The following is a 17,104-nucleotide window of genomic DNA, read 5'->3' on the forward strand; positions in this document are numbered from 1 at the left end:
TTAAAAATAATAAAAATAAGATAAAATAAAAACCAAAACCAAGAATAGTACCAAACAAACAAACAAAAAAAAGAAGTACAAGGAACACATACAGATTCAGAGACATGTTCATAAACACAGAAATTTCACGAAAACACAAAACTGGAAATCTTAATATAGTCACATAAGGTTTGTAAGAAACTAAAAGACAAAGCCCTGACAAAGTACTGTGATCCAAAGAACCTCCAAAAGTACCATTACGTTCATTTTCTGTTGGTCATCTACTACAGGGCATAAAATTTTGTCTTAAAACTATGTTGCCTGTCAAGGCAAGAAGAGGACATGGATCCCTTGGAACTGGAGTTATAGGCAATGGGGAGCCACCCGATATGGGTTTTAGTGGCTGTCTGAAGGGTCTATGAAAGTTAAAGCCACATTAAGACACAGCTGGGCATCTGTTAAATTAGGTAGCTCAGAGAGTAAAAGACTTAGGACAGTAAAACTAACCAGCAGGTAAATAACCATGCCCACCACAGTTATTTACTGATCCTGGGTCCCCTGCAAGAGCAGTATGTCCTCTTAACCACTGATGTATCTCTTCTGCTCTGACTTTTAAAAGGGCTTAATTGGTTTCTATGGTGTGTGTGTGTGTGTGTGTGTGTGTAAGCATGTGTGTATGTGTATGAGCACATTTGCAGAAAAAGGTCAGAGAACAGTTTGCTTTGGAAATTCTCTTCTACTATGTGAGCTCACAGATTGTCAGGCTTGGGTGGTGGGCTTGGTTATTTACCTGCCCGTTCATGCTTTGAACCTTTTACCCTTTAAGCTAGCTTCTTTAACAGATGCTCAGCTGTGTCTTAATACGACTGTAACTTGCTTAGACTCTTCCAAGCAGCCACCGTCATTCAATTTCTATTAGAATATTATTTTTTACTAGCAAAGATACATGCTCTTTGTATGTTTGTACTCATCCAGTGATTACATCAGACTGTAATCTAATGACACCGACCTGCGCTTACTTTCGGAATCTGAGAAACACCAACCTGTGAACTGAAATGCAGATGGGAAGAGGACATGTATCCCGGCACTGTGGAAATCAAACATGATGCCAAAGTATAGTGCGATGCTTCCAAAAATTGAAAAGGCGTTCACAAAAGTCCAGTACGACGTATCCAAGCCAATCTGTTGGGAAGCCAGAGGGGGAGAGTGGACAGAGCACTTATTTAGGGGAATTTAGCAGGAAAAGCAAGGATCCATGAACTCTCAAAATGGAATTTGGCAATTTGGATATGGTTTGGTTTGAACAGTAAACACCCAGAGACCAAACCATCCTTGGGTCAAGCAAAAGAGAGGAAACAGGCAGGATGAAGAATGGAAAGAACATCTGTAATGTGACAGGGGCTCTGAGCATGGGCTGGACATACTCGCCTAGGCACAGAAACACAGGTACCAACAGGTACAGGATCGGTCAAGGAAAGCCACATACCTGGAAATTGACGGTTATCACTAGAGCTGAGGCCATTGTGACAGCAAAGGACTGGTAGTCTGAAGGTGCCTCTCCATCCTGTCCCACTGTCTGCAGATAAGCCCCAAGCGGTATGAAGAAGAGGACCATCGAGGTTAAGACCCCATGCAGCAAACTGACAAAGAATTTCTTATAGTTGAACAGCGAGTCCCTCTGTCCTACTACATACAACCCAGGGAATCGGAGGCTCAGCTTGTCACTCACATCCTTAAAGAGAAAACAAAATTAGAAAGATGTGTCTGTCATGTATGGCCTGTCAAGTCAAGGATGCAGGGATATCACAGTGAGCGTCTCAGATCTCACCAACAGCTGCTAATTGTCCCTGTGTTTTAGGAAGGTCAGGGAGGCAGGCAGCCCGGTTAATATTTCTGTATGCAGAGGTCAGTCACACAGCTTAAGCTCACCCGAATTCAATGTTTACAGACAGTGGCTATGGGGGATTTATCACTGTGCTAGTAAAGACAATTGATTGGTAATGTCAAATGGTATGTGGAGACTGGTTTTTAACCTCCTGAGAAAATGTATTTGTATTATTACAAATCTAGAGGGAGAATACTCACAGAAGTCGGTAAATTAATTCTTAATTATTCTAATTTATTTATTAATTATCCCGTTCCCAAGAATCAGTTATCTACCTCTCAGGAGGAGCGTGGGCTGCCTCAGTCTCTGTTCCCTGACACTGGATCCCCTGCGCTCCTACTTGAACTGCCTGGAATGGCTTCAGTGGGAGAGGATGTGCCTAGACCTGCTGGGACTAGATAGATGCCCCAGGGGTGGAGTGGTATCCAAGGGAGGCTCCCCTTCCCGGATTAGAAGGGGTGGAGGCAGTGGGGGGAAGGGATTTGTAAGAATGGGACTGGGAAGAGAGGAGGGAGGGGGGCTGTGACTGAGATGTAAAGTGAATACAAATAGAATATTAAAAAAAAATAACTTGTCAGTCGAAACATGATTTAAGAATTAGATACATTTTGGAAAAATCTTAAAAATTAAATTTTAAATGAGTTATTGATACAAATCATGCTGGATTCTCAGGTGTCATCTGTCTGAAAGGAAAATGTGAGTACCCTTGCCTGAACTCAGTGAGCTACAGAAACTCTTTTTGGGACAGAGCATAAAGCAGCTATTGTCGCTCGACAGGTGTACACGGGTTTATCAGGGTGAGTAAAACCAGAAGAATTCATGGAGGTGCTGTCTGTGATCTCCCCGGCAGCAGATGGACCCCTCCAGATCACCCCAGCCCAGGGCTCCTACCTGATCAAGCAGCCCCATGAGGAGCACAGGCAAACTGGAGTACAGTACATTGTACAGGGTGATAAACCAGTCCTCATACGCCGTCTGCAAACAGAAGACAGAAGCTCCGTGTCATGCACAAAAACAGAGTACAGGTCTGCTTTCGCCATGCAGGATTGTCTCCTGCCAAGTGGGGACCTATCCTGAAGAGAAAATAGCCCTCAGCTAGCCCTACATGATAAGTTTGTCTATGCAGTGAGATGCATGCACCACAGGCTTTTCCATAGCAACAATCCCCTCCCCTCACAACTTGTCTTCTTAAATGTGTGTGCGCGTGAATACTATATAAGGTTTTGCTAAACTATTCTGACTGATAATGATAGTAAAATAAGATCAGTGTTTAGTTAAAAAAAAAACTTTCAATTTTTAAATTTTGTGTAGGGGTATGCGTACATGAGTGTAGGTGCCCACAGATACAAGAAGGGGGCTTTGGACCCTCTGGGATGGGAGTCATGGGTGGTATGAGCCACCTGCATGGGTATCGGGAACTGGATTCAGGTCCTCTGCAAGCATAGTATGTACTCTTAACCTTGAGGCATCTCTCCAGCCATGTCCGTAATTTTTATACCTCCTTGTTAAAGGAAGTAGAATTCTGAAATGGAACTGAAACATTCAAGACATTTTTAATACTCAAAAAATAATAATATTGAAATAAAACTAGTTAAGGCGGGCTGGCAAGATGCCCCCCCCCCAAGCAAAGCTACTTGTTACCCAAGCCTGGTGACCTGAGGTCAATCCCTGGAGCCCAGCTAAAGATGGAAGAGAACTGACTCCCCAAAGCTGTTACTCTGACCTCTACATGCACACTATGACCCTTGTGCAACCCCACACCCCCACATCGACAAATGCACACACAATAAACAAATACATAAAATGTTTTTTAAAAACCTAACATTTATTTATATAAATGTTCTACTCAAAAAAAAAAAAAAAAAAAAAAAAAAAAAGAATAGCTTTAAAGGGACAATGTTATTTTACCTGGGCCGAGTAGCCATTGAAGAAGGAGTACCAGAAATGAACTAACGTAAACGCAAAGTTCTTGTAAAAGAAGTATCGTAGGAACTTGCACATCCGTATGTAAGACCACCGGCCGTGGACCAGCAGCAGCCGCTGCAGATATCTGAACTGAGCAAAGGAATAATCACTGGACATGACAGCCTGCATTCCTTCTTGTCCACTTATTCCAACACCGATGTGGGCAGCTGGGGGCAGAGGGAAGAGAAATGGCGGGTCAGACATTGCTTTCAAGGCAGAGCATCGAGCCATGTAAGGCTTTTCATCGCAAAATGAAAACAAAAACTTGCATACCATCCCTCGCCTCCAGCTCCTGACTTCAGTTCAGAGGGACAAGTGTGCTAGACCAAGCCCGGATGGGACTCCATAAATACTTGTGACAGAATCTCAGGTGGGTGGTGAATTCCACTTGGATTCTCTACTCTACATATCGTCCATCTCTTCCACCCACAGGGCGAGCCCCAGGCACCCTGAGGAGCCAGAGATGATTCAGCTGCACCTCACTTATGGTAGCTCTGCAACCTCCATTCTCCCTTTGCTGAAGTAGTATGGCAGGAAAGCAAACCAGCATGCTTTCCCAGACTCTGCTGCAGTTGGTCTCACTGTGACTGGGGTCCATTGTTTAGATCCACTCATGACTCAGAAACTGAGGTGACCTGGAGCTTAGGCTTTCCTTCCCTTCCCTTTTTGACATATCTGTACCAGAGTTCATGTGCATTAAAAGCCTTTGAAGGCACCTATAACCCTGTCTTACCAGGTTCTGTTTTCTGTATTGAGCCCTAACTGATAGAAAACCTGGGTTTGGATCAATTTAGAATTCTAGAATTAGCAACTACACCTAGTATCTAGAATGATCTAAGTGTAGAATAGACCCCCCCCCCAAGGTCTTTGAGAGAGTAAGAAAGACAGAAAGACAGGCAGACCAGCAGGCATCCTAAATCCAATGTCTTTCTGAAGCCTGGCTTCTTGGCCAGGGGTGAGGCATCTTTACATGATTTTGTTTTATTTTTAAATTGATTTTAGTTTGAAGTTTTCTCTTATGTAGTTCATGCTTGTCTCTAACTCACTATGTAATGAAGGACTGCTGTGAACTTCCAACCCCCGACTCTGTTTCTTGGTGGAATTCTATTCTATCACATCTCATTTATGCAGGGGTATGGCTGTCACCCAGGGCTTTGTGCACGAGAGGCAAGGACTCTGTAAACTGATCTACATTCTTATATCTTTTTTTTTTCCTGAAAATTTTTTCTTAAGCCAGTTTTATTTGTCTTCTAATATTCCTAACCAAAGTAATTTTTACTGATGTCTTCTTCAAATTTCAAAGGTACACTATGGCTTTAAGATACACGCATGTATGACTACATCCACAAGCACATGCTGCAAAGCTGGTTTCTAAACCAGTATTCGTTCTTCTAATAGTTATTAAATACATTAATAACTATTAGAGCTCGAGAATTCGTAATATTGTCCAGGCCTTAAAAATTAGTATAAACAAAGACAGTGAGGTCTTTGAGAGAAAATGTATTGGAGATGTACAAGCAGCCATCACCCCAACCCAAAGGTGTGCCTTCACACTCCACACTTTCCCAACAGAGAGAAGCTTTGAAAAATCCCGCACCAGGTTTGGCCCGAAGTATGAAAACTTTAAAACATGATTATAGGATGATTATATGATTGTCCAGGCCTGTGTTTTCAATTAGACCTTGTAAGTCTAACAGAAGGGAGAGAGAGTGTGTGTGTGGGGGGGGGGGGAGTGGATGGAAGGAGAGAGGAGGAAAGGGGAGGGAACCAAACCATGGGCCTCTTTCCTCCCTAAGCAAGCAGCAGGGATTCCCAGTGGGCTGCCAGGAGCTGAAGGCATCTGTCCTGACCCTGGCACAGTTCTTTAACTTCCATGGAGCCATGGGTGAAAGTGAACAGTGACACAGCTCACAGAGTAACAGGACAAATGAACTCCGGGGCAACATCGCTTCCCCCTAAAGTCTAAACACAGAACCTACTGTTCTGCTCATAGATGGTGTGGTCAAAACTGCCTTCATTCCAACAGATGAGCGCTGCTTTGGGCAGAGACCCTTGGGGGGTTGGTTGTGCCGTGGGCAGCTGTTGTTACAGAGACTCACAACAGGAGGAAGTGTGAGAATCAGTGGTCGTTGAGTGCTCAGCTCTGAGTGGGGCAGCGCACCACACCCTCAGGAAACACTGGACAGACCAGGCCTGAGGAAAGTGAGAGCTGGAGGAGGGTAGGCAGGGCTGTGCAGCGCTAATTGGATTCTTTTTTTTAAAGGAATGGAAGATGGGACGGGAAAGTGCTCAGGGGGCTCCTGGGGTGGGAAGAGACTGGGGAGGTGGGATAAATACACTCAAGATAGTTTTGTATATGTGTGCATGAAATAGCCAAAGAATAGAACCTATTTATTTATATATTATATTTATTTAATTATATATTATATTCATACAATATAAATAAAATTATATATATATAGCTATATATAAATCTAGACACAGGAACCTAAATTTTTATGAAATTCCAAGTTTGGCCTAATGTCCCACTAGTGAAACACACCTTCATAATCCCTCAAAACTGATTCTTTAGGGATTTCTGCCTTTATTTTACCTCTCACACTTCATGTGTATTTTCAGGGCCTAAGATCAAGAAAAGTCAGCACTCATCCAGCTCCTGTGAGACAGCTTCAGGCCCAAGATAGGGAAAGGGAAGTCTCTGAGCGAGTCTTTGAAATTTCTGCTAGAGGCAAAACATTGGTGGCTTTTCCTCCATTTCTGCGAGAGTGCACGAAACATATTCACCAATGGTCTGGTTACTCCTAACACCTCCATTCCACTCTACCCAGTCCATATATTTCTCTTTTAACAAGTTATTATTACTATCCCAAGCATTTGTATGTTAATGTGTGCACGTGTGTGTGTGTGTGTGTGTGTGTGTGTGTGTAGGGGGAGGGGAGTGGTGCATGTGTAGCAGTCAGAAGACAACTTTCAGGAACTGGTCTTGTCATTTAACTACAGGTTCTAGAGACTGAATTTGGGCCATTGTTCCTGGTAGCAAGGAGCCTCACATGCTGAGTCATCCTGCTGCCCAACGTACAATGATCTTTTTTGGTTGTTTCTCAGGTTAACATGCACACAGCATTGGGTTTTGATATGGCATCTTCTAACAAGATATGCGTCTGTTGGTTCTCCTCCGGCCCCTCTTCTTTCCTATTCCTTGGACTGTTACCCCCACACCCTTCTTCCCGTTCCCATGGCCTCTTTTCTGTTTACATGTTTCATTTGTCCGGCTGCCTGTCTCCACTTTCCCTAACACTTCCTCCCCAGCCCCCTATGGTTTCCTTTCTGATGTCGTAACCTAGCCCACACTCACACCCAGTTACACGCATACATATATTATAAGCTAGAATCTGCAGATGAGGGAGAACATGGAATTCTGCTCTTTCATGTGCATTGTTCTTGATTCAGCAAAAAACTTACAAATAAAAAATAGGCACAGATATTATTTGGACAAGTTCTAGGTAGATCCCATTTCCCTATATTTTTATCCCAAACTGGATGCTCCTTAAGGGTCACACACACACACACACACACACACACACACACATACCCCTTGCATGGACACCCCCCCACACACACACTAAATAAGGAAATGAATACAAATTTTAAAATGAAGGTTTAAAACAACTTCAGAAAATTGGGCCTGCATGAGGTTTATCTGTCTCTTGAAGACAGACGGTGAACTCAGGAAGGAAACTTTGGAGGCTCTGTCATCTAATAAAATGACAAGTCTGTAAGGCCTCTTTCCTTCCAGGACATCTAGAAATCTATATTGGAACCGAATAAAAGCCGTGTTTAGGCTTTTCTTTTGGTGCAAGTACAGTACATAGTGGGACAGTAATCCAGAGCTGGCCACAGAGGAGGGAGGGATCTCACTCAGAGCAGACAGTAACATCTGTGTGGTGGGACAGGCACAGAGCAGATAGAGGAGGGAGACAAAATTGGCAGTGGCAACAGATAACGCTCATTGATAAAAAGCAAGAAGACATACGTCATACAGATGGCTCCTGCTGAAGAAGACAGGGCTGGAAGACTCTTGGCACATACCAAGGAGGAAAGGAGAGGAGGCTCTGAGGAAAGAAAGAGATAGGTTTGTGAGTCATAAGCTGAATTAATATCTGCTTATAGGTGACACACTTAAGTTTCCCAAAACAACAGGCAGTGCGTGTGTGTTTATGTGTGTGTGTGTGTCTATGTGTGTGTGTATGTGTGTGCCTGTGTATGTGTGGTGTGTGTCAGTGTGTATGTGTGAGTGTATCAATGTGTATGAATGTATATGTAGTGTATATGTTAGTGTGTGTGTATGTGTTTCTGTGAATGTGCTTATGTGCCTATGTGTGAATGTGTGCCTGTATGTGTGTGTATATTTGTTTCTCTGTGTGTTTGTGTATATGTGTCCGTGTATATATGTGCATGTGCTATGTGTACATCTGTGTGTATGTGTGTCTGTGGTGTGTGTATGTGTGTGTATAACCACATAATTAACTTTTTCAGTAACAAGGTAATATCACAGAGTTAGAGGACAGAGAAGATAATTTTCTTGCTTCAGATGAGAAAATGAACCTATCCTGAAGCCCCAGCTGACATGGGAGTTTGGTAGTAAGAAGAGAAGCAATACTCAGATCAAGACAGCGTGGGTGCTCTCATAACACCATGGAAGTTGAGGGTCCATAGTTCAACATCTAAAATGTTCCAAAGTGTGAAAAGATCTGAGCAGCACTCAAAGAGTTAAACCCATGCACTTTTTTCCCCCACCAAATGAAATACTGCCAAAATCTGAAACACCTCATCCCAAGTATTTTGGCTAGGAGATAATCTGCCTATATTACCGACAGAATTGGACACACAGGCGAGGACCAGAGGTTTGGTCTGCATGTTCTAATGCCAGTCTAACCATGTCTCTGTACCTAGGATCCTCTAACTGGAGAAATGACCATGGGCTGTCTGCTAGGGAGATGGAGACCATGAGATTGTGGTAGAATGTTTTCTACAGGGCTTAGGTGAGAAAGAATAAGATTATCAAAATAAATATCAGAGAGAGAGAGAGAGAGAGAGAGAGAGAGAGAGAGAGAGAGAGAGAGAGAGAGAGAATAGTCCATGCTGAGTGCAGCAGAACTCTCTTGCAGAATTTATGACATATCAGGGGTTTTTACTGCATTAAAAAAAAGCAATAGAGCACTGGCTACTCTTCCAGAGGTCCTGAGTTCAATTCTCAGCAACCACATGATGGCTCACAACCATCTGTAATGGGATCCGATGCCCTCTTCTGGTGTGTCTGAAGACAGTGACAACGTGCTCATATACAATAAATAAATAAGTAAGTAAGTAAATAAGTAGATAATGGCTCAGTGGTTAAGAGCAGTGACTGCTCTTCCAGAGGTCCTGAGTTTAATTCCCAGCAACCACATGGTGGCTCACACCATCTGTAATGGGATCTGATGCCCTCTTCTGAGGACAGTGACAGTGTAGTCACATACATGAAATACTTCTTTAAAAAATGAACCATCCTGAGAAAACTCAGCCACACTGTACATAAAAAAAAAACAAAAAAACAAAAAACAATGCTTCTTAGCTACACAAAGGAAACAATGTGTTCCAGTTACAGCTCCTCTTCTACATTCTGTGAATCCCACTCCTGCTGGGCATACTACAGGCTTCCAGAGGGTAGGTAAAGGCAGGGCAAAACTAACTGCTTTCAGTGATACCTGCCTTAGGAAGCCTGAGCCCTGGGAACAGAAGAACCCCTCCCCCACCCCACGCTTCCACCGCCTGTGTTCAGCCGGGTGTTGTCACAGGCCAACCGTGCACAACTCACTTTTGATCATGTTCACGTCATTGGCCCCGTCTCCTATGGCCAGCGTGATGGCTTTCTTGTACCTCTTCACCAGGTCCACCACCATGGCCTTCTGCTTGGGTGTGACCCGGCAGCAGATGACGGCGCTGCACTCACAGGCCAGGTCCACAAAGTTCTTCTGCCGCTGCTCTTTCTTCTCTTCCAGCCGCCTCCGACTCTGGCTCCGCATCCGCCTCTCTTCCTCTGTCCGTGGGAACTTCAGCTTCAGGATCTTACTTCTCTTGGTCTTTTTCTCTAGAAGGATTTCATTCTGTGACACCAGAGGGAGAAAGCATCACCAGTCACTTTAGTTTTGACACCTAAGATGTGAGTCCCCGGAAGGAAGGTCATAGATTATAACCTGGATTATACTGTGCTGATAAAAAGGCTTACAATAAAATTATAGGAAATATGCATATCTTTCAGGGGAAAGTGGGAACTATGTACACGTGGAACTACTTGGATAACCAACTCCACCATTTTTGCTCTAGCCTCTTAGATAACCTCTAACACTAAGATTCAGACTTAGCAAAGTCACACTTGCTGTGATAGGCTATGAGACTTTCAGACTGATGGGCAATTCACATGCAACGCCATTAAGAATGGCCCCAATGAACTTGTTTGAACATCAGGTGAGACTCACTACTGATACACACCAACCACGAGCCAGTGATGATTAAGGCACGGTTTTCTCCAGGTGGAAAAAAGGGTTCGTATACAGGGGGTACAAATTTCGCAGAGACTCCGCCTCGGTTTCTCTGATTCTCCATCCTGGTGTGAAGAAGAGAGCTAGGGGAAAATTAATTGAGGTGTTTGAAACATGTGACTATAAATATCTCTAATATATAATATTTATGTTATTATCTATAATATATTGCATATTAGAAATTAAATATATACAAATATACTATATATATGGTATATATTAAAATTAAAGACTAGGGCCAGGCATGGTAGTATACACTTTTAATCCTAGCATTTGGATCTCACACACACATTCGTATCCTTGATAGGTGTAGAACTTACTATGTAGATGAACTAGCCTTGAATTCACAATCCCCCTGCCTCCCAAGTGCTAGGATTAACAACATGCGCTACCATGTCTGTCTGGCCTTAGACTTTAACTTTGACCTCATGTTATAAAGTACCCAGCCTGACATTCATCACATAGTTGAGTGTAATTCAGGAGAGGGGAATCTATTCACACATCATGGAGCCAGTCTGTCTAATAAAACACGCTTGCTTTGTGACTGGCTCATGTCACTGATGCCTGAAATGTCATAGGTGCTATACAACAAGATGTCATACTTTCCCTTTGAGGGGTAAGTGGTATTCCATTGTGTGGATATGTTGAATTTTGCTTATCCAACTCATACTTTAATGGATACACGGGTTGCTTCAGCCTCTCGGCTACTGTGAACAGTGCTATATAAATGTGGCTATGCATATGCCTTTTCAAAACCCTGCTTTCAACTCTTCTGAGTAGGTACCTGGGGTAGAACTACTGAACAATGTGAAAATTCTATTTATAATGCTCTCGAGGAAGACCCATACCATGGACACACGCTTTCATCCTACCAATGCTCGCCGATGTCCTGCCTCTTCCCAGCCTCACCACCATCTGGCAACCACGTGTTTCATTCTACAGACACACACCATAGTCCTGATCCTCACAGCCACACTGGAAAATTTTTTTTTTCTTTTTTTTCTGGTCATCCAGAAATAAGCCATGTTCTCTGATTCTGAGTTGCAGGTTCCTAATAGTTTGTGATGCTGAGCATTTCTGTATGGCCCTTAGCAACTGTGCCACCACTGTGGAGAAATGTCTAAGTGCTCAGTCCTCCAGCATGGGACATCTTGGTATTTTATCATTTGTCAAAGACCCAAATAAAGATGCAAGAAACAGTGTATCCATATGCAAGAGAAGGAAAGTAGTCTTGGTGTGAATTTTACCACTCTATTGTATGACATAAAAATAATTTTTCCCACATTCTCAAAATCGTATCTGCTCTCCAAAATTCTCAGTGCTTGATAAATTAATTAATTAACTAACCAACTTATTTATTTACTTTGTTTTCTCTGTGTGGCCCTGGCTGTCCTGGAACTTACTCTGTACACCAGGCTGGCCTCCAACTCAGAGATCCTCCTGCCTCTGCTTCCCTAGTGCTGGGATTAAAGGCATGAACTGGCCACCATCTGGCATTGTGTGGCTGTATAACTGTATGTCATGTAGATGTGGGTGCCTGAGCTACCTAACAAGGTCGCTGGGAGCTGAACTCAGGTCCTCTGTAAGAGCAGTATGCACCCTTAAGTGCTGAGCCGTCTCTCCAGTCTTCTTATTGCTTAAATCATCATAATTTGTCAATATAAATGATTAGAACACTTCTGTATGATAGGAAGGCAAGTCACAAAGCTCTGGAGAAGAGGCCGATCTCCTCATTTCCCAGACCAGGAAATGAAGGCAAAAGGAGAGGATGTGATTTTACTTGCAGGGAGCCTGGTGGAGATGTGGTAAAAGGACTTGGGTGTCCCCACTCAGCCTGAGGCTTTCCCTATCCAACACCACTGCTCTTCATCGGCGGGAGCAGGCTTCTCAGCTTTGGCACTATTGGTATCGTGAGCCAGATAATTTTCCACCCTATATGGTCATCTGCTATAGAATGTGACCTTCCTATACGGTTTGGCGTATTCTTAGCATCTGCCCACCAGAACCCAGTTAGGACCCTTTCCCCCCGTTACACCCACCAAAGATGTTGGCAGATAGTGCCAATGATGCTCGAAAGGCAAAATTTTATCTCAGTTAGAACCATTGCTCCAGGGCCAGGGATGGCACAGTGAATGAAGAGACCTGCTATACTAGCCTGAGCTTGTTCCCCCAGATCCCATGTAAACCACGTAAAGGTGGAAGGAGAGAAGCGACCCCACAAAGTTGTTCTCTGACCTCCACATATGTGCCATGACATGTGCAGGCACAATAATTAATAATAATAATAATAATAATAATAATAATAATAATAAAAACTTAGAAGTACTGCTCAGAGGACTAGGTGTTTATTAACTTCCTTCCACATCAATTTCATTCTCATATGATGTCTACACAAACTTGCCATTTAGTTTGGCTTAGACCTGATCTGGCCCTTTCAAAAGAGAGATAGAAAAATTATTAAGCATCCCCTGTATAAAATATAAATAAAGTCATATGGGACTTAACCAAATTGCTTGCCACCAAAAACCTCTTAAGTAAACATGGTTGCTGGAATTTATCAAAAAAAAAAAAGTGCAAGTTCAAAACTGCAGAGCTTCTGTGCTTTTGTTCAAACAGAGGGGATTTGGATCAAAGGCTGCTAGCTTTGCCTGCCTTCACAAACTGTCTAAAAGTTGACTGCATTAGGAAAGGCTCGACATTGCATCCTGGGTTAGCGTATGTTTATGCATAGCTCAGTTCCACTTCGTGCCATTAGACAAGACTGTGATTTCAAACTAAAAGCTTGAGGGGGAAAAAAAACCAAAAACCGAATGATTGAGCCAGCAGTGAACACCTCGAAAAAAATGAATGTTTATAGACTGTAACAAGATTGTGCCTTGACATTACACATTTCCAGATCTGCTGCGACTGCTTAGAGGCTAAGAATTGTCCTAACACAAGTCAAGGCTTGAAATATCTGGCACGTTCCCTCAGAGACTACCAGTAAACGACCTACCAACCTATTTACCTATATGATATAACTCACTGAAACTTTCACTGTGGGACTTTTTTTTTTTTTTTTTTTTTTTTTTTTTTAATCTCTTACGTTTTGTTTCAAAAGACGGAGTCCCTAGAAAAAGGACATAAATAAAATTCATATTAATTTGCTAGTGACGGGGCTGGGAAGATAGGTCTGTGAGTAGTGGCTACCATATGGGAATGAAGACTTGAGTCTGGATGCCCAGCATCCATGAAGAAAGCTAAGACAGTGGCATGCAGTCTCAGTTCTGACTTAACTCTTCCCTGGTAGACAAAGAAGGTTTGTAAAGAATATAGAGAAAGGGTTCCTTAAAGTTCCCGAGTTCCCCTGACTAAAATTTGTTCAAAAGGAGCTGAACTGTGGTAACACAGAAATACCCTTTTCATTTTAATGTGAAAAAGATGCAAGGACATGGTCTAGCTCCAATTTCTGTGTTTTCTGCCCTCAGCACTGAGTCTCGACTGTGTGAAAAAAAATCCAACAAACACCCTAACCCCAGCTACTACAGCCTCTCACAAACACCCTTACCCCAGCTACTACAGCCTCTCACAAACACCCTTACTCCAGCTACTACAGCCTCTCACAAACACCCTTACCCCAGCTACTACAGCCTCTCACAAACACCCTTACCCAGCTACTACAGCCTCTCACAAACACCCTTACCCCAGCTACTACAGCCTCTCACACCAGAGGCCCAAAGCAGGTACTTATGCACCTTTCCACGGGGCGTACTTACTTTATGTCCTCGCCATAGCAGATAGTGGTGTCTTCTGTCAGAAGCTCACAGGCAAAACCAATGTTTTCTGCAGTTTCTGCAACAGATTAAAATCAAGTCGAATGTTATTTCTACATATCTAAGCCATGTTAAGTATCTCTTATCTGAAATGCTTGGGACCATAAGTGTTTGAGATTTTGGACTTTGGAGTGGGTGTGAGTGGGTGTGTGTACATGACAGAACACATACACACACACACACACACACACACACACACACACACAATCTGGAGGGTAGAATGCAAATCTAAACATGACGTCACCTGTATTCCAGATGAACCTTACACACATCTCATGAGAGCAATTGTATGTAAATCACTTATGCAGCCTCATACGAATCACATGCATTTGACCATAGCTTACGTAGCATAAGGACAGGTGGCATCATGTCAGGGCTCAAAGAGTTTCAGATTGTAAGTAAACATTTGAGGAATTTCCTGATAATATTTTCAACCCATGATCGTAACCACATTTAACCAAATATGCTGTTTTTCTGTGGCCATGCATAAACACCACAAAGAAAAAAATATTTTCTCTGTAATGAAATAAAGTCAGAGTTAAAGTTTACTTTAAGATACTCTTAATAATCGAATGCACTATGCCATCAATGCCATCAAGCCCAGACATTGCTTATATATAATCAGCCAATGTCCATTAAAATATTAAACATTCATATCCTGCGGCTTAATCACACAGTTCAGGGTTGGGGCAAGGATGACTGTTCCCATGAACTCTCACACAGGACTGCTGCTTAGGATCTCCTTCCTTTCTTTGCATTAACAGCCACCAGGTATTTGTTGAAGGCCAGGGCTGTGCTTCTCTTGGGAGAGTGTTGCAACAAGAGACAGCAGTCTCCAGAGGAAGGCTGGGAGGAAAAGTTATCAACGCTGAACAAGGACCCGTTTAGCTATAAGTTTAAATGCTAAACGATTTCCTAGCACAATAAACAGGCAGGAAAAGCAAAGCTGTTGTAGCAACCTTTTGTATTGTTCTAGTCTGCGTTCGACAAATGGCAGAGAGAGAGAGAGAGAGAGAGAGAGAGAGAGAGAGAGAGAGAGACAGCCAAGACAGGGACATGGCCTTTCTGAAGAGAGAAGCTTATCTCTGGCTGGAAAGAGGGAAGGATGGGGTCGGGGTGGGCCGGACTAGGAGGAGGGTTTTAAGAGGAGGGAGCACCTGTGTTCCCACAGGGTAGGAAGTCTATGAAGATCATCTTAGGCAAAGGAAAGGAAATAGCAACTATAAATACTATGACTTAGCAGATGTGTCACCCCTAATGATAAATTACCCTTCTTGTCTCCGGTAAGTACCCAGATCTTGATGTCAGCTTTTGCAAGTTTTGAAATGGTTTCTGGAACTCCATCCTGCAGCTTGTCTTCAATAGCAGTAGCTCCCAAGAGCTGGAGTAGACATTTACAAAATTAGCATATAAAAAGTCTCTTGAAAAGCAATTAGTCCTCTTCTAGGAAGGGGAGCTAAGGATGCAGGTGCTAGGATGGCAATGGCTGGCCCTGTCACCGAAAGCTGGGACATTGCATACTCATCTCAGACCAAGGCATCCAAAATGTGCTTCTTAAAGGATTTAATTTACCGAGGACGAGAGGGCAAGATTAGGTACAGGGTAAGTGGGGCCTCGCCCTATAAAAATCTAGCAATAAAGAGGCAGAGGTAGAAGGCTCGCCCACAAGTAAGAGGCAAGCCTGGGCTACATGGTGAGTTCCTCTCTCCAAATAAAAGAGAGCAAGCACAGAAAGATGTTAAAGATTCACTTTCATTGTGTCTTGGGGCTGTATAAATGTAAGCCTGTTTCCCAAGTTAAAGACGGCATTACACTTTTGTATATAAATTCAAGAAAGCAGGTGGGGGTTAGGGTGTGGGGGGCTGGAGAGATGGCTCAGCAGTTGAGAGAACTTGTTCTTCCAGAGATCCCGACTTCAATCCCCAGCAACCACACAATGGCTCATAACCATCTAAAAGGGGATTTGATGCCCTCTCCCGTCGTGAGGCATACATGTAAATAGAGAACTTACATACATAAATAAATCTTTAAAACATGTGAGAAAGCCATGTATGACTTTTGAAACATTTTGTTTTGCTATAAACTTTCCATAATTTAAATTGATTTGTGGTTCTCTCAGTAAAATCACTAAATGCTAGTTTGTTGCCATTTAAGCATCAAATGAAAGTTCTTTCCTGCTATAAGTTCAAGGCCAGTCTGAACCACAAAGGGCCATATAGGACAGACAAGGCCATATAGAAAAGAACATGCCCTGGGGGGGGGGAGTGTTTTCTGTTCTGTGATATCAACTTTTACTCTATCTGCTGAACAAGAAAAATTCAAATTTTCTCTAAACCATGATATCTGAGATGCAATAAAACGAAAATGTAAATTTGTTCAGACGATCAGGAGAGAGTGACTAGGGCTGAACTCACGATCAAGTCCTTCTCAATCTCCTCGTACACTTTATCCAAAGCTTCATCTCGGTTGCTTGAGGCCACGCTGGCAGCCATAAACTTCTTATTCCACTCTGCAAACTCCTCTTCTTCAATTTCCTTGTAGCACAGGCACAGGGTTCTGAGAGTTTCATTGGCAAAGATCTGTTTTATTTGAAAGACAAGATCCGCCCATGCAAACAATAGTTACTTTCCAAAAGATCATTTTAAAAACTATACTTATATTCTGTGTGTGTGTGTGTGTGTGTGTGTGTGTGTGTGTGTGTACATGAGTGCACACAGGCACACATACATGAACTCTCAACCCAACACTGACACCAGATCAATTTTAAAACTGGCAAGCGACTTTCAAACCAGATCAAACATTAACAAAAAGTTTTTGTGGAAAATTTCCTGTGGTGAGCAGCTTCACACAGTTTCTATCTGAGCTTCTAAGGTCTTCACTTC

The 17,104-nt window shown here is 42.8% G+C and overlaps 1 protein-coding gene across 2 annotated transcripts in view; it reads right to left on the reverse strand.

The window, feature by feature from the left end:
• The window catches only part of ATP8B1 (ATPase phospholipid transporting 8B1), a 102,172-nt gene that overhangs the window by 6,146 nt on the left and 78,922 nt on the right, over positions 1-17,104 (reverse strand). For both annotated transcript variants that reach the window (XM_080920395.1, XM_080920396.1), the window contains exons 18-26: positions 16,637-16,801; positions 15,492-15,603; positions 14,166-14,241; positions 10,361-10,493; positions 9,687-9,975; positions 3,773-3,996; positions 2,756-2,839; positions 1,466-1,711; positions 1,023-1,161 (exon numbers count right to left, since the gene is read on the reverse strand). In XM_080920395.1, the coding sequence (XP_080776521.1) occupies positions 1,023-1,161; positions 1,466-1,711; positions 2,756-2,839; positions 3,773-3,996; positions 9,687-9,975; positions 10,361-10,493; positions 14,166-14,241; positions 15,492-15,603; positions 16,637-16,801 (1,468 nt within the window). The remainder of the gene's footprint in view (positions 1-1,022; positions 1,162-1,465; positions 1,712-2,755; positions 2,840-3,772; positions 3,997-9,686; positions 9,976-10,360; positions 10,494-14,165; positions 14,242-15,491; positions 15,604-16,636; positions 16,802-17,104) is intronic.

The sequence above is a fragment of the Micromys minutus genome, assembly GCF_963924665.1.
Source record: "Micromys minutus genome assembly, chromosome: 8".
In the NCBI taxonomy this organism is placed as follows: Eukaryota; Metazoa; Chordata; class Mammalia; order Rodentia; family Muridae; genus Micromys; species Micromys minutus.